Source organism: Castor canadensis, chromosome 9 (genome assembly GCF_047511655.1).
Source record: "Castor canadensis chromosome 9, mCasCan1.hap1v2, whole genome shotgun sequence".
In the NCBI taxonomy this organism is placed as follows: domain Eukaryota; kingdom Metazoa; phylum Chordata; class Mammalia; order Rodentia; family Castoridae; genus Castor; species Castor canadensis.
The window spans coordinates 153394672-153416260 of NC_133394.1; the positions used below are offsets into that span (position 1 = coordinate 153394672).

Sequence of the window (21589 nt, forward strand, 5' to 3'; positions counted from 1 at the left end):
TGGTTTGTACAGAGAACTGGTAGTAGGTCTGGAGAGGCTTTGGGAATTATCCTGAATGTCCACTTGGCTTTAGAATCTGAGTCAGTCACATCATTTCTGTTCTGCTTTTTTTGTTTGTTTGTTTGGAAGTACTGTGATTGAACTCAGGACCTCACACTTGCTAGGCACTTGAGCCACTCCACTAGCCCTTTCTGTTTTGGTTGTTTTTTGAGATAGCCAGCCAGGACTGCAATCCTCCTATTTGTGTGTAGCTGGGATGACATGTGTGTGTCACTATGCCCAGTTACTGGTTGAGATGGGGGTCTCAAGAACTTTTTCATTCTGGGCTGTTCTTGAACAACGATCCACGTAATCTCTGCCTCCTAAATAGGTAAGATTATAGGCTTGAGCTATTGCGCCCAGCTTCTGTTTTACACTTATAAAAAGATGGGATTCATATATTCTTGGAGTGATTGTTACAGAACAGTGATTTTCAAAACAAGGGTCCCTATGGGTCCTGAGACCTTTACAGGGGGTGTTCATTGATGAAACTTTAATTCTGCTAGTACTAAGACGTCTTGTGCCTTTCTGGAACCTCAATCTCTTCCAAGAGTACAGTAGGGTTTTCCAGAGCCACAAAACACGATACTATCACAGGTCTGAGGGACCATGGAATGTTTGTGACTCATCACATAAACAAAAGCTCTTTGGTGTCCAGTCATTTTGAGGGTGAGATGACAAGAGGTGGAAATGCTGCTTGCGTCGTTTTAGGTCAACACTGTTCAAGACACTCTCTAGACTAGCCCCTCACTTCCTGTTCCTCTTTATCCCTAGCGAGTTTTCCCTAGTGTCGCCCTCTCTCATGACTGGGATCTTTGCAAAAGTTGTGCAAACCAGGTTGATGACTGCCCCCGGGGAACATGTCCACTTCTGGCTGCTGTGTTCTCAAGCAACATGAGTCCCATATGGAAGACAATAGGGAGGGCAAGGGCACAGACTGCCAGACTAGCCTTCTTAGCCACCCCTGGCTGAGAGACTGAGGTAAGCTATCCATCCTCCATGGTCCTCATCTTTCCTTTGGTAAACAGGAATAATCACCATGCAGGCCTCACAGGGTTACTACGAGCATAATGAATGAACATTCTCAGGCGTTTATTTTCCTGTTGTTATTACTATTACGTGTCTCCCAACATACATGTGCCAGAAAGAGTAGGACATGTACAGAACAAAGATGAGGAGTGAAAGATGGTCCTTCTTGGTTTCCCTGACGTCACAGTTAAAAGGGGGAAGAATTTTTATTCTTACAACAATGTCCCAGGACTGCAAAAATCAGAAATGCAAGACTGTGCCTGTCCTGTCCAGCATACCAGAGAAGCAATCACGTAGAGAAGATTTCTTTTGCAAAGTTCAAGTCACAAACACTAGAACTCCATTAATTCACTGAGAGCAAGCAGATGACCTAAAGTTAAAAATCTTAAGAGCATCTGCTCTACACCATTTTCAGAGGAAGAGGCTGAAGAACAGAAGGAGGGGGTGGTGCTCGAAGCCAGGCATGGTGGTTTATGCCTGTAACTGAACACTCAGGAGGCAGAGATTGGGATCATCTCTGCCAGCCCAGGCATAAAGTTAGAAAGACCCTATCTCAACCAATAAGCCAGGTGTTGTGGTATATGCCTCTGATCCCAGTTGTGCAGGAGGCTATAGGTAGAAGGATCATGGTGAGGCTGGTCCTGCTTAAAAACATGGGACCCTACCTGAAAAATAACTAAAGCAGAAAGGGTTGGGGCTGTGGCTCAGGTAGTAGAATTCATGCCTAGCAGACATGAGACCCTGAGTTCAAAGCCCAGTACCCAACCCCCAAAAAAGAGTTCTAGTCCAATTAGTCCCATGCCATAGTGAGCTAGAGGAGTGGAAACCATTCACCTGCAGGACGTAGGGCTGCTTACTGAGTTTCTCATCAAAAGGAATAAGCGTCTAACTAAACCAGTCATCCTCAGCGTGCGGAGTGCCTATACCTCAAGAGACAGCCTGGGCAGAGGAGAGCCTTCTCCTTCTATTGTAAATGGCACATTAGCAAAGTATCACAAGTTCCAGGTGCACTCCAGCACACTGCATCTCACAGGCCTGGGAGCCATGCCTGACACACAGGAATGGTGCAAGGGCAGGAAGTTTGCTGTGTTTGGGATATATCCCACGTGCCTAGGACATTGAGGCCCTTAATAAATTACCTGTTGAGTGAACAAATGAGTACATCTAATTCTCTGAGGTCTGGGGTCACTTTAGCGATATTAAAGTGAAGCCAGGATAAGAAGGTTTTAAAACTTCCTTGGGCATTAAAAATACATAGGAAAGGGCTTACATAGCCACGAGTCATTTAAGTCATAGTAAGATACATGCTATGTGCTGGTCAACACGTCCTTAGGATATTTTGCCACTGATTATCACCGAGTGTGCTTACACAAAGTGGGCTGGCTACAGTGTCACTAGGCAACGTGACTAAAGGAGACACTATGTGGCACATCACTACACCAGCACAAGTCAAAAATGCCACTCCTGCTCCCATTCCCACAGCTTCTGCAAACATCCATCCTCCCAAACATTCCAGCCCTACCTCATTTCTGCCCCCAGCTCACAGTCTGTCCTTGGGACTAGGATATCGTCCCTTGATCTTGTATCACCCTTTAACTCGTGCAGCCCAGCATCTGTTCCCTCCCTCCAACAACGCAGGTCTAGCCAAAGTGGCCAATGGTCTCTAGAAATGAAGGTAGAGACTGAAGGCAGACCGAGTTTAAGAGTGTCAGATGAAGAGGTGCAGAGGGTCTGCAGGCTGTCTTTACTTAACTCTTCTTTTCTCTTCTCGTTCTGCCCACACTGCCAAGACTTGGCCTCCGCTGCCTCAGCTCAGACCCTCGACAGGTGTTAGGACTCCCAGTGCAGCCTGCCTCTCGGGCGGAGATTCAACTGCTTTGCCTGATGACTCAACCCGCTCAAACTCAACACATCCCCACAAGCCACCAGCCTCCTGAAGGTCCCTAAAGTCCACTCATCTAGCCTTATGATTATCGTCATCCCCTAGCCCAGGCCACCATCACACCTCACCCAAACACCCTAGAGAGCTTCTACGGCCAGTGTTTGAGACACCATCCCATCTCCCCTCCCTCCAAAGTACTCTCTGTACTGCAGGAAGAGCAATCTTTTAACACTACAGTGGCACTGACCCCGGGTCACGCCAGGGATGCCAGTCTCCATGGTGTGGCCCTCTTCAGCATGTCACTTATGCACATGTGGTACTACTCTTCGTTTACCTTTCCTACACAAAACCGGTAAGAGTTCTCATTTTAATTTGGAAAATACTTTGATAGGAACTTACCTCGTGCAGAGACATCTCCTGATGACCCTCTGTCTTGGGGTGAGCTACAGATGGTATGTGCAGGGCTGGGATGAATCACTTACCTAGTGCAATTCCCAAAGACATTTCCAGAGGGGTTCTGCTCCGGGTCCCATCTACAGTCACACACAACAGCTTTGGGTATTTCTTCCGAATTCTCAACATAGCACAAACCAAATACATGACAATTAGTGATTTTTTAGTTTATCAATCATAAATAGAACCTGATGCCTACCATAAGAAAAGCTCATGCAACACATGAAAAAAACAGTCCAAGCGCCACCTTAATCTTCCACCCCAGTCCCACTCTCCAGCATTCACCTGCTATCTACCCTCAGGGGCCTGTTTCTACACACTCAAAACGACCCAGAATGGAAACCAGTGTCTTGAAGAAGAACTTGCACACTCATGTTCAATGCAGCCTTAGACACAGCAGCCAAAGGTAAGAACAACCTCAGTTAACTGTGAATGGATGAATGACAAAATGAAAAGTGGCATATACAGATAGTCTTAAAAAGGAAGGGCATTCAGCCAAGGTACTGTGGCTCACACCTGTAATCCTAGCTACTCAGGAAGAGGAGACCAGGAGGATAGTGGTTCCAGGTCAGCATGGGCAAAAAGTTCACAAGACCCTTACCGCAACAGAATAAGCTGGGTATGGTGGTGCATGCCTGTCATCCCAGCTGTGGAGGGAAGCTTAAAATAGGAGAATCAAGGTTCAGGCTTGGCAGGGTTGGAGGCGTGGCTCAGTGGTTTCACCTGCTTAGCAAGTATAAACCCTGACTTTGAATCCCAGTATCACAAAAAAAGGACAGACATTCTAGGGCTATGGTAGAGCCCAGTGGTAGACTCTGCCTAGCATGTGTGAGACCTTGGGATCAATTCCCAGTACTGCAAAACTAAAATGAAAATTTCAGAAAAGGAAGGGAATTCTGACACATGCTGTAGCATAGACGAAGGTTGAAGACAATGTGCTCAGTGAGATGAGCCACTCACAAACGACTGCATGATCCCACTTATGAGAGGCCTAGGGTGGCCAAATCGACAGAGGGTGATTGCCAGGGCTGCAGAGAGGAGATCGGAGGGCTGTTGTTCAACGGGTAGAGTTTCAGTTTTATAAGATAATAAGGTTCTGGAGATTGGTGACATTGCAATGTAAATGTGCTTAACACTCCTGAACTTAGAAGCAGTTAACATGGTAAATTTTATATTACGTGTTTTCTCAAAGACAATTAAAAAATCACACACACACACACACCTCCTCAGAAACACAGTTTCTTCATCCTCAAACAGGAAAAACAATGCATGTGTATCTTTATACATGCATTTACCTCTTTATAAGGTATATCTTTATACATGCAATACCTCTTTATAAGGAGGTATTTACAGAGCTACCTGCATGTTTTTTCATTATGTAAAGTTTTTGTTGTTGTTATAGTTTGGCAGTACTAAGCTTTGAACTCAGGGCCTCATGCTTGCTAGGCAAAGGCTCTACAATTTGAGCCATACCTAGCCCTTTTTTCTTCCTTTAGTTATTTTTTGGATAGGATCTCCCAAGTTTGCCTAGTCTGTGATCCTCTTACCCATAGCCTCCCACATAGCTGGGATCACAGACACATACCACCAGGCAAGGCTTTTTGGTTGAGACGGGGGTCTCTCTAACTTTTTGCCTGCACTGGCCTCAAATCACAATCTTCCCAACCTTTGCCCTGAGTAGCTGGTATTACAAGCATGAACCACCATGTCCAGCTGGCCCAGTGTATATGTTTATTGCCTCTGCCAGACATTCTAGTTGCCAATTTTCCTACAGTAAACACTGTTACCATGTAAATTTCTCAACATCTAATCTCTATCAGATGGTTCCTAAAACAGATTGCTAGCTCATCACACACACTTGAAATACTGATATTTATTATGAAACTGTCCTCTAAAACACCCTACCACTTCACATCCCACCGACAGTGCCCTGGGTGCCAATTTCTGACTCTCTTTCACCCTCATCCAAAGGATTCTGGAGAAAGGAAACACATAGCAAACTACTGTCTACACTCAATGAAAACAACGCCCAGACCATGCCAATTCCTTGGTTGTAATCAGTAACAAGAGATGCCTCCCAAGCTGACTTCTGACCAAGGAAACCTAAAGTGTGGCAAGCAAGCCATAGCGTGACTGGCTTCAGGCTAAAACAGTAAAGTAGAGCTGAGGCTTCTCAGGTTCTAAATCAAGAAACAAGGATTCTTTTTCAGAATAGGTAGTTGCCAGGGTAAATTTACCAAATAACTTAGTGCCTTGCCTTTTAACATTTGAATATAGGAAATTTTAACAGGAAAGTGTAATGGTGGGGAGGGAAAAGAGAGTAGCTTTGCAAAAATATGCTTATTTTTCCACATTAAAAATACATTAACTTTGCTCTTTTTAAAGTCAGCTTGTCTTTTTATCATTAAATTTGTTCTTTTTTTCTTTTTGGTGGTACTGGGGTTTGAACTCAGGGCCTCATGCTTGTTAGGTAGGCATTCTACCATGTGAGCCACTCCACCAGTCCCTGTCTTTTTGTTATTGAATTATAAGAGTTCTTTATTCAGGATATTAGAAAGTTGTATGGATTTAGCTTTTACATTTTGGTCTTTATTCATTTGGAGTTAATTTTATTTTGTGGTGGTACTAGAGTTTGAACTCAGAGCCTAATGCTTTTAAGCACTTACCACTTGAGCCACACCTCCAGCTCTTTTTGCTCTGATTATTTTTGATATAGGGTCTTGGTTTTTTTCCCTGGGCTGGCCTGGACCACGATCCTCCTATTTATGGTTCCAACAGTAGTAGGATGACAGATGTGCACTGCCATACCCCATCTGTTAGGATGGGGGTCTCACAAACTTTTTGCCCAGGCCAGCCTAGAACAGCCATCCTCCCTCTCAGGCTCCCATGTAGCTGGGATGACAAGCTCATGCCACTACACCCAGCTATTGGTTGAGATGAGGTCTCATGAACTTTTTGCCCGAGCTGGCCTCAAACTACCAACCTCCCAATATCAGCCTCCCAAGTAGCTAGGATTATAGGCATGGACCACTGGTGCCTGGTTGAAGTTAATTTTTTTATGGTTTGAGGTAAGGGTCCAACTTCATTCTTTTCATGTGGATATCCAGTTGTTCAGCACCATTTGTTGAGAAGGCTATTCCTTCTCCCACTGAATTATCTTGGCACCCTGATCATCAGTCACTTAATTGTAAGCATATGAGTTTATTTCAGGACTCTGTCCTATACTATTGGCCTGTATGTCTATCCTTATTCACTTACCACATTGCCTTGATTAAAGTACCTTTGCAGTAAGTTTGAAGTTGAGAATGTTTGAGCTCTCCAAGTATGTTTGTTTTGCTTTTTTTTTTAGGAATATCATAACTACTCTGGGTCCTTTAAATATCATGCAGAAGAGGAACATTTAAAAGCAATAAAAACTTTTAATATGGTTATTTCTTATCCAACAAAGTAAAAATAACTATACACGTTATTTAAGAAAGTTACTTACACATCTTTATTCTAAAGAAGAAACACACCTCTTTTTTGAAGAATTTATCTAAGATTGATTGTCTATGATCTATTTTCTCCTCATCAATGGCAACTTCATACTCTGCCTGATTGGAGAGAGGGGAGAAAAGAAAAATGTTAGTGGATTTTTCACCAACAATATTTCACAATGTTTCAAATTTTCTGACTGATGGAATAGACTTGTCAAGCTCAGGACCAGAGAGCATTCTGTGGATCAAATATCTACAGCTCTTCTTTGGGACTCTAAGGAGCACAGGAGGTAAAAATGTCAAGTGTGTGTGCGTGTGCACGTATCTGTGTGTGCACGTGTATCTGTGTGCATGCACATGTGTGCATGTGTGTGCAGGCATGTATGTGGATGTCTGTGTTGTGTGTGCATGTGTCTGTGTGAGTGTGTATGCAGGCATGTGTTGCGTGTCTGTGTGTGCATGTGTGCACGCATGTGTCTCTGTGTGTGCGGGCATGTGTGTGCATATCTGTGTGTGCGCGTGTCTGTGTGTTCATGTGTGCAGGCGCGTGTACGCGTGTCTGTGAGTGCACATGTCTGTGTGTGCGCGCTAAGGACTGAGTCCAGGGCCTGTGCATGCCAAGCACATGCTCCATCACTGGGCTGGGTTTCCATGGAAAGAAGTCTATTTTTAAAGGAGTTGATAAGATAGTTCAGCAATTCTTTCCATAATGCTCTCTGCCTTGTCACACTTGCAGCCATTAACTGTAGCTAATAAAACAGACAAGGCAACAGCATTTTGGAAATGCCCAGCAGCTACTTAGAAAGCTGAGCCCAGAGCATCTAGGGGAAGCTGCAGTTGGTGACACCAAAGCAGGAGTCATTCACAGGCAGGACCGGGGGAGGGCCAGAGCAGTTGATACCATTGAACCACAGTCAAGGAAAAAAATCCCTTCATTGGTTAGCTCTGAAAACTCTGGGAGACAGTCTAGGCTTGGCATGTCCTGAAAAAATGGGAATGAAACTAAAGGCTTACACCCTTACCAGAGAAGGGTCCAGACCTAAGCATCCTAGCAGTTCTGGGAGCTAGAGGCTGGAGGGAGGAGAGAGCTGCTGGGGGCTGGCTTTGTTTAGGTGAGCAGGTGCACCTGTGGCAGAAAGATGATGAAGTCACCATCCAATGCTTCTGATAACTGCTCTTTAAGTACAAAAAACTCCCTGTGTCAGACAGCTGGTCCAGCCCAGTAACACCCTTGAGCATTCTACACTGTGGGACCACTTTCTCTGAGATCCACTTTTGGTCCTGGGGGAAACTTCTCTGCAGGGAGATATAGGATTGATGGACCTCTAGGAAGTAGGGTCCCCAGGGGGAGAAGGTGACACACTTGGGCTTGAACCTTCCTGCAGGAAGGTCCCTGTCTGATATAGATACCACTAATTCATTCAGCAAACACTGAGCAAGGAGCCAGGTACTGGGGAGGGCAGATAAGAAGTGATCTCTCCATTCAAGAACTTATTACAAGGTCAGTCAAAGAAGTACACGCTGTACTAAGAGCATGATCAGGTGTTCCTTCTGAACCCTCACAACTACCATAAAGGAAACAGCAACAAAACTTGTCACCAGTCAACTGACTGTCACATAATAACTAGTAGGTATTGTGAGAACATCCAAAGACTTAAACCTAAAATAGAATTTAAGCAATGCAGTTTAGCCAATTTAGCATAAGAATTGTAGATCCCTAGATTCTTAAACGATTGCAGTGTGGTAAGCATAACCCAGCACCATCATCACTTCCATCCATAGTTCACCCTTGGAACCAAGCAGGCAGGCATCAGAATCCTAGTTTTAAAAAGAAACAACTGCCCCTCTTTCTGTTTGTCTTGTCCTAACAATTGTGCCAGAAAGGAAAGGACTAGGTGAGCCCCTCACAGTAGGAAGCAAAAGAGCCTCAATTTCTAAAAAATATTTTTAAAAAGTTTTTACAGAGCTATTACAGACAGAAAATGAATAAAAACTCAACATAGCCAGACACAGTGGTTTATGCCTATAATCCCAACTACTTGGGAGGAAGAGATCAAGAGGATCATAGTTCAAGGCCATAAAAAAATAAGCCTGGCATGGTGGGACCCATCTGTCATTACAGCTATGTGAGAGGATCCAATCTGAGATTGGCCCTAGGCAAAAAGTGAGACCCTATTTGAAAAATAAAACTAAAAGGGTTGGAGGTGTAGCTCAACTGGTAGGGCACTTGCCCAGCAAGTGCAAGGCCCTGAGGTCAAATTCCAGTATCACCAAAAAAAAAAAAAAAACAACGTATAATACAAAAAAACCCTCAACGTATAATGCGATCCTTTGTGAACAGTAAACGCTCAGTAAATCTTTGCTCATGTAACTTGGACAGGCCAAAGCAGAGGGAAGAAGGGTCATAACCGCAGTGCAAATAACTAACAGTGACAGCTTTTCTGCTGAATTCCACCAATTTTCTACTAATCACTTACTTCTGAATTTCATAGTTTTGAAATTCTAGGCTTGCCAGAGGTATTCATAAATTTTTTGAAGCACAAAACTATCTCTAAGGGGGCTGGTGGAGTAGCTCAAGTGCTAGAACACCTGCCTAGCAAGCATGAGGCCCTGAGTTAAAAAAAAAAAAAATCACATAAAAAAAAAAAAATAACACCAATACAAAAAAATCCCACATACACAGACAAACAAACTGTGAGGAAGTCACAGAAGTCTCTAACAGGATACATGAGAATGCTGGAAGCTTTACAGAACATAGTAAATTCCATCTAAGGTGATCATCTTTCTTACAACTTTATTCCTTCCATACGCTTCTGGGTTAAAGTGTTTCACACATCCTGCAGCTGAGAGCAGGAAGGACACCTTTCAGGTGGGTGCAGAAGCACAGTTTGTCATTTGGTCTGTTAACTTTGATACAAAGGAGAGTCATTCCATGAGCATATGTGATTTTCTAGCACCTGAGATAATGTCACATAAAGTATCACTTTATATTGCAGGGATTTCCAGATTAAAAAGATGACATGGCACAAGACAACCAGTCTATCCATTCCTACATTGTTTCCAGGTCTAGTTTAATAATCAAAAGCATAAGATTGGGAGTTCAACCCTGAGATGAAGCACTTACCACTGCGTCTAAGAATTCAATGCACCACTTTAGATCTGGTTTTGTATCACAGAATTGCCTGAAGAGAAGTCTTCCTATTGGCTGCTTGTTACAAAGACTGCTAAAATCCTTTTCTGGATGAAGAGAGGATAAGAAACAAATATAGTTGCTACAGTCCACCAGGTGCTATTCTGAACTTACTTGTTTTCACTTGACACTATGAAAGTCAAAAACAGTATTTATAGTATTATTTTTTGAGGAATTATTTATTTGGCAGATAACGTTTGAATTTAATAGAGAAATGTCAATAACTCATAAACACATTAATTCAAAACATCTTCACTAAGCACCATGTAGAACGGTTTCTAATCTTTTCAGCAAGAACGCTTTTAGGTTGACCAGGAGATCCAAAGCTGCAATCAGAGCTTCTAGTTAGCATGAGACAGCCAGGTTAGAACCTTATGCTAAAAAAGTGACTTTTAAAAGCTTTCATTTACTATATATTCTAATCGAAGGGATTTCTTGGTCTCAGGTGATAATCATAGGCCCATGTGCCAAATATGTACACAGCACACAAACAAAAATGAGCAATAAGTACCATATATAAGAAGACAGATAGGGCTAGGGGCATGGATCAAGTGGTACAGTGCCTGCCTAGCAAGCATGAGGCTCAGTAACACCAAAAAAACCCCACAAAAAGATAAATAATCTATGGTCTCATATATTCAAGGGGAACAGTGCGTAGTTCCCATGAGCATACAATGCAGTGAGGGCATACAGAGAGATATAGAAGAGAACTAAAGAGAGATGGTGAAAGAGACAAAAAGTCCTGTGCTTGGAAACATGGTGGAAAGGTCACTCGGAGCTTTGTGGACCTGGTAGTGTCCAGGTCAGACCCTGTGGTTGTCAAAGTGTGTGAGGAGGGGCTTCAAGGCTGAAGAGAACATGGGCCACAGACGTCCCAACTATGCAGACAGTGCAGTGTTTGCTTGGGAAAAGGAATGAAAGCTAGAAAGAGACTATAAAACAAGAAAGGAAAAGCTTATCCAAAAGGACTGAGGAAGCTGGCACTCAGGAGGCAGAAGCAAGAAAGTTCAAGGCATCCTGGGCTACATGTTAAGACCCAGTCTCATCAAAAAAAAAAAAAAAAAGAAAGAAAGAAAAAGGAAAAGAAAAGAAAGAAATTAAGAGGGGGAAATGCTAGGTGGCAACCTAAGAGTGACATCAACTCATTCGCCGGCAAAGAGTTCTTCCAAAATGCCATGTCCACAAAGAGGGATGTCTGGCACAACTGTGTGCATGGGGCTGCCTTGCAGGCCAGGTTCCCTCAGGTCTGCTTTACAGGCACAGGGACATCAGTGGACAACTCCTGAAGGTTACCCCAGGAGCCCTGAGGGATGCTGCCTGAACCTTGTGCTGCATGCTGAAGTCCTCCAGCCCTGCTGCCAGTGCTCAGCTTCGTCAGGAGCATCTTCCTGCTACAGTTCATTCCTTAGCTCCACAGCATTCTCTCTGATAACTTGCTCTGCTTTCTGGACAGACAACTGTAATCTTTTTTGCAGGAAAAAACCAGACTGTCTGTCTTGCAATGCCCAGAAACTTCTAGGTACAATGATCAACACCAGTTCCAATTTCTTCCTGGTCAGTGCCATTGACACAGTCCTGACTCACAAGAGAAGCAAAGCAAGCCTCAAGTGATGACTCCATTCATCCACTAAGGTTCTGCTAGAACTTCTTGGTGCAGCATGTGTTGCTTGAAGAAGCAAAGTTTAGCTGGGGAATCTCGGTGGGGGTGGCAGGGGCTCAGGGGGTTGCCAGGAGAGCATGCCACCCAACAGAGCCACCATATCTGGAATGTAGTATTATTTTTAAACAACTATTCTGTTTCCTGATTTAAAGTCAGTTATCATGAATATTTAAAACACACCGGGGATGGACGTTCCCTAGGGAAGGTCAGCACAAAGGAGAGGCCCTTGCATAAACTTCACCTATGGACACACTGCCAGGTGTGCACCAGATTCAGATTTGAAAACTCTTTCCCACTTTGCTACCTCTGTACTTTCAAAAAGTTACAAATACTATACATGCTTAATGACCTATTTAATTGCTTTTTTTATTTGCTTGTTCTTTTCAGTAGGAAATACAGCATACCTTACCTCACCATACCTCAAGCAGTGATATTCTAAGAACAAGGGCCTAATGTTTGCTGAATGTGTCAAGAACACAAACCCCCTATGTCTAAAATAGGTCAAACTTCAGCAAGAAAGGCAGGTGCTCTTCCAGCAGTGACTCTCAACTTGAAATGGAGAGACATGTTTAGAGTTCCCCCAAAGGGACTCTAAAGCTGAACAATTAAAATTCATGAAAAGTGAGCAAGGCATAACAAATCCCTTAATCAAAAGGCTTATTAATGCCAAGTAATTCTGGGAGTCTAAACAATCCTTTTGGGACTCCTGAGTTTGCATGTGGAAACATTCAAGCAAGGATAGAAACATTTGGTTGCCAGTGTGCAACTGCTTTTTTCAACAAACCTCACAACAGTTTTGCAAGAATTCTACAACCTACTTTATCCAGTTTGGCTACTCCATGTTACTTCAAAGTATTCATTAACCACATTTAAAAAACAAGCGATATGAGCCAGTCAAAAAGTTATGTTTTTGAAATGGTGAGAGTTTTTAATACTTGCTCCCTAATTTGAAGGTTTGGAAGAGTTCCTAGTTTCCAGCTGAGGATGGCAGACCAGTACTCAGGCCTGCCTTCTTTCCAAAATTCATATGGAAATAATCAAATAGTAAAAGAAAAACAAAACACAAAGAATGAAACTCATCTAACACAGACAGAGAGTAAGGTAACCTCAGAGTCTGGATTTTGAGGACTGCCTTAAAGAAAGAAAGGTGATAGGGTTGGGTGAGTACAGGAACCATTATCAGCACAACCCAAAAACAACCCGGGTTTCTCAGGATACCCCTTCCCAATGTCTAGGTCTCTGAAGCCTCTTCCTAATTCTGGTCAGAGTGAGTGACCAGGGCCTTCCCTTTAGGATGGCACTGGGAATCAGTGCCAGCTTCATGACGGGCACACCCTCTTCCCCAGTATACCATTTTTATTGGACTAGTGATTTCATAAAATTATCAATAATTTTTTATTCTGCATAGAAAGCTGTCTGAGAGTCTATGACAAAATGCTTAGAAGTGCTTTCTTCCAGAGAAGGTAATTGTCTGGCCATAGGGAGAAGAGCCTTTACTTGATTTCCCTTATGTATAAAACAAGGAGTATGTACTACTTTTTAAAAACAGTTTTGAATGAAAAAGTCAACAGTCATGTTCTTGATAAATGCAGATTAGAAAACCTAAAGGATTCTCCCCCACCGCAGCCTAGGACTCATGAAGAGCCCTAGTCCATGTGTTTGAAACACACATGGAACTCAAGAAAGTGAAACATCTAACAATGCAATGCCAGCCACCCTCTCAAGACTTAAGCAGGTGCTAGTACTCACCGATGGTATGTCTTAGCTTGTTGCACTGGCTGTCAGGGGGCAGCCTCAGCATCTCCCTCCATTTTCTACTGCGACCGCTTTTTTGGCCAAATTCTCCTAAATTAAAAAAAATAATAAAGAAAAGAAATAAAAAGCTTTTAAAAATTTTTGTTTTATTTTTATTTTTGTTCCTGTTTTGTTGTTTGAGACAGGCTCTCAACATATAGCCCAGGCTGGCCTTGAACTCTGACTCCACCTACCTTAGCTTCAAGACTGCTGGGATTGACATCATACCCAGCAAAAAAATTTTTTTTTAAACAAGGCTTTTTTTTCAGAGTTTCTTAATTAAAATATCATTAAATTTATCAATATGGTGTTTTATAAGGAGAAAAGAGCATTTTTTCATAGTCAGAAATATCCAAATATAACAACTCCTATCACTAATCTATCTTACTATTTGGTTGGATAGTTTGGGTGCCTAAGATGAGAAAAATTCAAGATTATAATAATTTGTCTTATCTGGAAGTCAGATTGATGACGCAGTCATTGGCTTTGTTGTGTGTAAGTACCTCTGCTAAGCCTCAGTTCCCAAATTTGTAAACTGGATCTAACATGACACTTTGAAAAGGGCTGCTTATAAATATGTGTTCTGCTGATGGAGTGGCTCAGGTGATAGAGCACCTGCCTAACAAGTGTGAGGACCTGAGTTCAAACCACAGTACTGCAACAACAACAACAAAGCTGGGTGACAGTAGCTCACACCTGTAATCCTAGCTATAGCTACTTGGTAGGCTAAAAGCAGGAGGATCTCAGTTCAAAGCCAGCCCAGGCAAGTAGTTTACAAGACCTTGCCTCCAAAATAACCAGAGCAAAATGGACTGGAGGTGTAGCTCAAGTGATAGAATGCCTGTTTTGCAAGCTCAAAGCCCTGACTGAATTCAAACCCCAGTCCCACAAAATTACATATAATGTGTTTCTCTGTGTGCCTGTGTGTGCTCTGTCTGTGCGTGTGAGTATACATATATGCAATGTATGTCTAATTTGTATGGCTCTGTGCATGTGTCTGTTCATGTCTGAGCGTGTGCACGTGTGTCCATGTGTGCCTGTGTCTGCTGATGTGTGTATATCTGTGTATACACACTTGTGTGTGTGAAAGTGTTTGTGTATTTGTGTCCATGTGTCTGTTCCTGTGTCTGTCTCTGTGCACATATAGATACAGATACATTTAGAAAATATTTGTGTTTTTCTTTGAACAAATATTCACTGGGCATCTTCAAAGCATTGGGAATGTAATAATAAAAAACAAAGTCTGAGCGCTCAGTGGTAGCGTGTGCTATTTTGAATAGGCAGCATCCAATGAGAACTCCCTACAGGAGTCACATGTAGGCAGAGACCTGAAGGATGTGGGAGAGACAGATCAGGGAGAAGGGCACCCCATGATGAGATCAGAGTAGTTCAAAGAGCTATACTGCAAAGATTTCACAAGATCTTTAATGACAAGCACATTTTTTCCCCTTAACTCAGAGAAATCAGAACCTTCAATCTCCAACATTTTGGAAACTAACATTTTACGGAATTTCATCGCAGAGACTATCACAGCTTAGGTGGTCACTAAGATTCTGGGACCATGAGGAAGAATTAGGAAATTGGGAGGAAGGCCATGTTTCACTGATGACTCTGTCTTCGATACAGTGGGTTGGAAAACTGTGAGGCAGACATCTGGAAGACCTAGATATGGGGCCAAGTTCAGGAGACACAGAGTTGACAGTCACTGCAAATCTCTGTTCTTGCGTTTCATTGCCCTTATCCAGAGCATCTCACATTACCATGTCTTTCCCCTGCAAATCCTCATTTTTTAAAAAAAAGATTCATTCAGTGAATATGTAACAAGCACCTGCCAATGCAGGAGAATAACAGTGTCCCATGTCACTGAAGGGCTGAGAAAAAGCACTGGGACAAGAGAATTGTCCCTTCTGGCCCCTTCACAGAGAGCATGGGAACCCATTCCAGAGAACCGGCGGACACTGAACAGGTGTCATTTTGATCATGGACTTTTTTCAGAGCTATTGTTGGTTTCCCCTCTCTTGGAATAATAACTCTTCCTTGGGATTGCCCATTTGTCTCACCCTTTAAAGGCTCAGGAAGTTTTCACTTTCCTAACTTGTTCTCTAGATTTCGCATATGGACAGCAAAAGTGCCTAGGGCCATGACTGTCTCCAGTGCAGCTCAATCAGTAAGCAGCAAAGACACTTCTCTCTCATGCCCAGTCATGTCTTTCTCTGCTTCTCTCAGTCCCTGCTCTATCCCAAGCTTACATTTCTGGAGTAAGAAGCAAGAAACATACAGCCTGGCTGCTGCAACCTTTTGCTAAGCCTGATATTGTCTACAGACTTGAAAGTAGGGCTTACACCTTCTCAGGTACTACAGCAGCAAAGCTGGCAGGCCTTGATGACATGGGCAAGTGGCTCAAATGCAGAGAGTTTGCATTCACAACTATGTGGCACTCATGGGGAGGGGTACACTGGCCACAACAGGTGGCCTGGATGCACTTCCCAGCACTAAGTGTGGTCTGATCTCCATGGCATGTCCAGGGAAGACAAGTCTTCCAGAGTCCCAGCCCTCATCTTAGTTGTTTCTGGGTGGGTGACATTCTCCGAGCTCTCAGCCCTCTCCCCCTACCAGTATTGTTATAGAGTTTAATTGAACTAACTTGTCTAGAAAGGTATCGAGCCCATGCGCAGGACTCAGTAATCTTCCTTCCCTTCTCTTTTAGGGTATGTTTTCCTAATGTACAGAAGATCCCACGGAAGGTCAGTGCCCAGATCCATCTCCTAGACAAGCGGGAAACAAAAGTCAAGGATTTTTTTTTGTACCTCACAGATGCTAGGCAAGTACTCTACCACTGCTATACCCCATCCCCAAGGCTGTTCTATAATCTCTATTTGTCACCCCTCAGGCAGCAAGGACGCTGGAGGACAGGCAGCTTTGGCACTCCCAGTCCTCTCTTCCTGTAAGATTACCAGCTGACAAACTATTAAGTACTTCATTCATTTATTCAGAAGACATCTACAGTCTAGTCCCGTGTGAAAGACAGTTATCAGGCTCTGGTCACATGTGGAGATTAAGGTCAGTCCCTGCCCTAGGCGGGATTCGAATCCCCACACTCCCTTCTACCACCACTGCCCTTCATTTAGGGGTACTGCTCCTCTTGGCTTCTCTTCTAATTGACCTTGCTACCTCTCTGGTCTGCATCCCAGAATCACCTTCCTAAACCACAAATATAAACTTATAGGCCTTGAAGGAATCCTGAGTCTAAGGATGAGATGAGAATGAAGTGCAGCCCTGCCTGACATCACCCACAGGTGCCTAATGTTAAGCTATACTATTTACAAAAGCCCAAAAGAAGCAAGGGCAGGTTTCAGAAATCACAAGTGCCAGTCTGCCTGGCCTGTGGCTCTGGCCTGTGTGTCTAGGCAAAGCTCCAGCAGAATTCCCTTGTTGAAGCCTACCCTGCTCTTGCCTTCCCCTTCATAGCCTCTGCACCTTAAAACCTCTCCACTCAATGTCGGTGTGGGGTCTAGGTTCAATGCCCCATCCCTGGTACACCTCCAGCACACAAAGAAATCACTGAGGGGTGAATGAATGGACCTTCACGTGCCCAGGGCCCTAAGAGCAATGTATCACATTCAGCAGATGCTAAAAAGGTTGCTAACTTTGAGTAGACTTGGAAAAACTAGGGGTGATGACTACAGGGAATGTACCAGAGTTAGAGATGAAATTAGCAAGCACAAAGAGGGTCTCATGGTTTTTTGGGTTTTTTTAACGTGGGTTGGCCTGGGTGGATATCATCCTACTAACATTTCCCATATGGAAAGTGGTAACTATACCTGGCTTTTTCGTTGAGATGGGGTCCTGCTAACTTTTTGCCCAGACTGGCCTCAAACTACAATCCTCCCCATTTCTGCCTCCCAAGTGGTTGGGATTACAGATGTGAACCAGAGCATCTGGCCTTTTTTTTTTTAAGAGTCTTTCTATGTAGCCTAGGCTGGCCTTGAGCTCTCAATCCTCTTGCCTCAGCCTCCCAAGTGCTAGGATTACAGGCATATGCCACCACGCTTGGCTTCAACCATTCTTATAAAGGCTCTATGGCTACTTCAGACATGACTTATTTCCTCTATATCAATTCAGTCCTTTAAATTCATCATGTATTTCACCTTCTCTCTCTTGAGTTCAACAAAATAACAAATCAACTCCTTAATCTCCAAGTTTTACCAAGTGTCGATTATATGGCTAACACTAAAAGGGATAAAAAAATAAAGGTAAGAGCAATCCCTGCCCCTAAATAGATTACAATTTAGACAGAGAAAGAACCACAGTTATGCTGTGTTATGAATCCCAAGTTCCAAATTCCCAGAGAGCAGAGAGAGCACTCCAAGCTGTTAGAACCAGAGAAAGCTACAGAGAAGAGGACAAAATTAAATTGGATCCTGAAGGAGAGAAAGAACTAAGGAAGAAAAAAAAAAGCAAGAAAGACCCATTGCCCAGGTTGGAACAGTAAATATGTAAGGACATGTCCAAAAGAGTACAAAAGCCTTCACTACACAGCAAAAATTGCATTAACTCTTGAGTATGGGAACAAATTAAGTGCAATGAAGGAAACAAAAATGTCAGCGGTATGCCATTTCTAGAGACAGCAAAGAGCATTCAGTCTCCTCAGCTGAGGAGTTCTGAAAGCAACTGTGGAGACTCCAGTCGGCCCTGAATCTCATGTCTTCTGCCTTTAACAATCTCTCTGATCTGCTCTCTCCTCGTAATTCTCCCAGCCCCCTCGGGATCCTAGTGCTCATGGCACATGACTGCTCATTATGCTATGTGAGTGTGCCCTGGTGATGCCTGCTGTTGGCTTCATCCGTAGTCTCTCTCATTTCTCCCCCATCCCACGTGTATCTTGGTTGGAGTCCTGATCTGATTGCTGAATATTGTATATGTGTACTGAAGTATCATTGTACCCCATAAGTATGTACAATTATTATGTGTCTATTTGAACAAATAAATAAAATTTAACAAGAATGTGATCTCAATAATGGCAGTAATGTCTGGTCATGTTATTCACATATAGGAATATCACCTAGAACATTCCTAGTATACAAAAGGTACTCAAAAATATCTCCTGAATGAATAAAATCTGAGCAAGTCCTGATCTCTGTCCTTTTCCGGTCTGATTATTAAATTAGTGGTTTGATTCTCTGAGCCACCCATCTTTTCCAAATTTATTAGTTTGTTTAAGTTAGCTCTTTATAACCAAAAAATCCTAGGGAGGAGGCCTCAGTAAGAGACAGCATTAATAACAGGTATATCAACTACGCTTCAGTTGCTGAAGAACCTACTACCTGACACTACAACCTGAAATTAGAACAGAACTGCTACATGTGAGACCAAAGCCCACATTAAATGCACATAACATATATCCCTGTCTACACTTATGCTGTACATTCTTCCAAGAGATAAAATGGGATTAAGGTTTCCTCAGAATTACGTTGTGAAATAATTTAAGCTTAGTTAAAGCAACTAAAGGCCATAACTTGCTTACCCATGTATTATATGGAAATGTGTTAGCTTTTCATCATTATGACAAAATATCTGAGAAGACAACTTAAAGGAAAAAGGATTTGTTTTGGCTCTTGGTTTCAGAGGTCTCAGTCTATGATCACTTGGCTCCTTTGCTTGTGGGCCTGTGGTGAGGCAGAACATCATGGCAGAAGGGAGTGGTGAGGCAATGCTGCAGACTGCTCAAGGCAGACAGGAAACAGGAAGGGACCAGGGACAAGACAGACCCTTCAGACATACCCCAGTCATCTACTTCCTCCATCCTCCTAAGAGCCCATTCAGTATGAACTCATCAGTGGGTTAAGTCATTGATGAAATCAGTGCTCTCAAAAATTCAACCATTTCTCAACAGTCCCACCAGCTGGGGACCAAGCCTTCTGTTGAACCTTTTCGGGGGACACTTCATATTCAAACCACAACAGGTAAAAAAATCCTAAATTTTAAAAAGGTAATTATTTTTGTTTTAGTAATGATTGTGATCATTTCACATTCCCTTAATGTGCTTGGGATAGTGACGAATAACACTTTCCAGGTAGCATTACCTGCCAAACGTTCCTCAAGGAAGGAAAGGTTCTAACAGTCTTGTTTGAGACCATCTTTGTCTGTTTGGGTTGCACAGCATCGTAAACTGAGTAGCTTAAGAATGGAAATGTGTTTATCACAGCTCTGAAGGTTGAGAAGTCCAAAATTAAAACATATTTGGCACCAATCAAGGCACATTCTGGTTTATAGAGTGCCTCCTTGCTGTGTACTCCACACATTGGAAGAAGCAAGGGTGTCTCCTGGGATTCTTTTTATAAAGGCACTAATCCCAGTGATGATGGTCCTACCTTCATGAGCTAATCATGATCTAATCATCTCCTGATACCATTACCTTTGTAGTTACAATTTGAACATGTGAATTTTGGGAAGACACAAATATCTACCTCATCATCTAATCCCTGCAGCATTACAATAAAGTCTGCTTAGTGCAGTAGTCCCTTTTTCTGTGGATTATACCCAGATATGACGGTATGTGGGTGGGAGGAACAAGTTGAGATCTCAAATGGTCAGATCTGATTCCCAATAAGGATGATTCCCTTCCATGACCAATTTGCAGCTCAGTGAGGGACAAGAGGCACAGTGGGGTGCTACTGAGAGAGGTGAAGACAGCACACACTGATCTGAGGACCCCCTAACTGACTTAACAGAAAGCCAAGACCTGGTTCTCTTCCCACCCACTGTTCTTCTGTTCAAAATAATGTGAAGTTAGTGCACACACTGGGAGGGTGCGGTCTGTTTTCAGCGTTCTTGGTTTGCTTTGCGGTGCTGGGCCTGGGACCCAACCTAGGGCATGGAGCAGCTCTGAGCTAACACCTCCCGCTTCCTCACTGCTTCTTAATCGCAAAACCGCAGGTCTTTCTTTCCAAGCCTTAACTCTGGTCTCTAACTCACTGTCACTTCAGGATCCCGTACTATGTTTCTGATTCAGGGTGTCTGGTGTGTTGAGAATTCATGCGTTCCCTAATTCAGCTCTTTCCTCGTCAAAGGCATTTAGGGCAGAAATAGGACTGGCGAGGGCAGGGGAGGGAGAAAAAAATAAAGATCCGAAACATTTCTGTTCCAGATAGGTTTTTCTCACACAACGTTCGTTATTCACGATCTCAACTGCAAGATGAAGTTGCTGGTCCTATGTCACCAGGAACACCAGTTCCCAGGCACCTCTGCCCAGCAGGAACCCCGCTATTCTGTGCACTTCAGACTCTTCCTCTCTGCCCTCGAAAGTGGCTTGGTGCGGCCCAGGCAGCCCGGATCCTGGGTGGGTTCCGCTGGGATCCGAGTTGTCCGAGCCGGTGGCGTGGAGGTCTCGCAGGGACAGGTTTCGCGGGGAGGAGCGGAGGCCCCCACCCACCTTGGCGCGCTTTCAGCAGCAGCGTGTTGGCGGCGATGTTCTCGAGCTCCATGGCGCGTCTGCCTCTGAAGATTCGAGGCAGTGAGAAAGGCCAGGGAGACCGGGGGTCCACTGCCGCAGAGTCCACGCATTTCTCATCCGACCCCGCACAGGACTTCTGGGAGCAGCCCCGCAGTAACCCGGCCGACGGCCGCCGCCTCCGCCTCCGCCGCCGCCGCCGCCGCCTCCGCCTCGACTGCGGGCGTCGCCACCACTGCCACCAGGGACGCCGGTGCCGTCGTTGGCGCGAGGGACGCCCGCGCCGCCGTCGGCGCAAGGGTCGGCGGCCCGGGGAGGTCTCGCCGCGGGGTCCAAGAGGGGAACGGTCGGGGCGAGGGGCGAGGGTAGCGCGGCTACCGCGGGGCTCCGCTGTCACCGCCGCCGCGTTGTCGCCAGCGCTCCTCTGGGCCCCATCGCCCCGGCCGAGCGCACGTAACGATTCCCTCAGTGCTGGTCACAGAGTGGCCCCCGTGCCGGCTAACGGCCTTCCAGAAGAGGGAGCCGAAGCTCCCCTCGCCATGGCAGCAGAGGAGGCTACCGCGCGGGGCACTACAGGTCCCAGAATGCCCCGCGTCAGGAGGCCGGGAGTAGCATG

General features: G+C 44.2%; 1 protein-coding gene and 1 pseudogene across 6 annotated transcripts in view; both read right to left on the reverse strand.

Moving 5' to 3' along the window:
- Positions 1 to 21544, reverse strand: part of Grk4 (G protein-coupled receptor kinase 4) — an 84143-nt gene extending 62599 nt beyond the window's left edge. For 2 of the 6 annotated variants that reach the window (XM_074042723.1, XM_074042722.1), the window contains exons 1-5: positions 20956 to 21544; positions 13479 to 13574; positions 10004 to 10116; positions 6919 to 6996; positions 3433 to 3524 (exon numbers count right to left, since the gene is read on the reverse strand). In XM_074042723.1, the coding sequence (XP_073898824.1) occupies positions 3433 to 3524; positions 6919 to 6996; positions 10004 to 10116; positions 13479 to 13574; positions 20956 to 21007 (431 nt within the window). In that variant the 5' untranslated portion in view covers positions 21008 to 21544. Of the gene's footprint in view, positions 1 to 3432; positions 3525 to 6918; positions 6997 to 7901; positions 7964 to 10003; positions 10117 to 13478; positions 13575 to 15022; positions 16135 to 16167; positions 20813 to 20955 lie in introns of those variants that run through there. The other 4 variants (XM_074042725.1, XM_074042724.1, XM_074042726.1 and 1 more) reach the window with 4 other exon arrangements.
- On the reverse strand, positions 10158 to 13448 carry LOC141411023 (mediator of RNA polymerase II transcription subunit 28 pseudogene; annotated as a pseudogene).
- Positions 21545 to 21589: the final 45 nt, after the last annotated feature.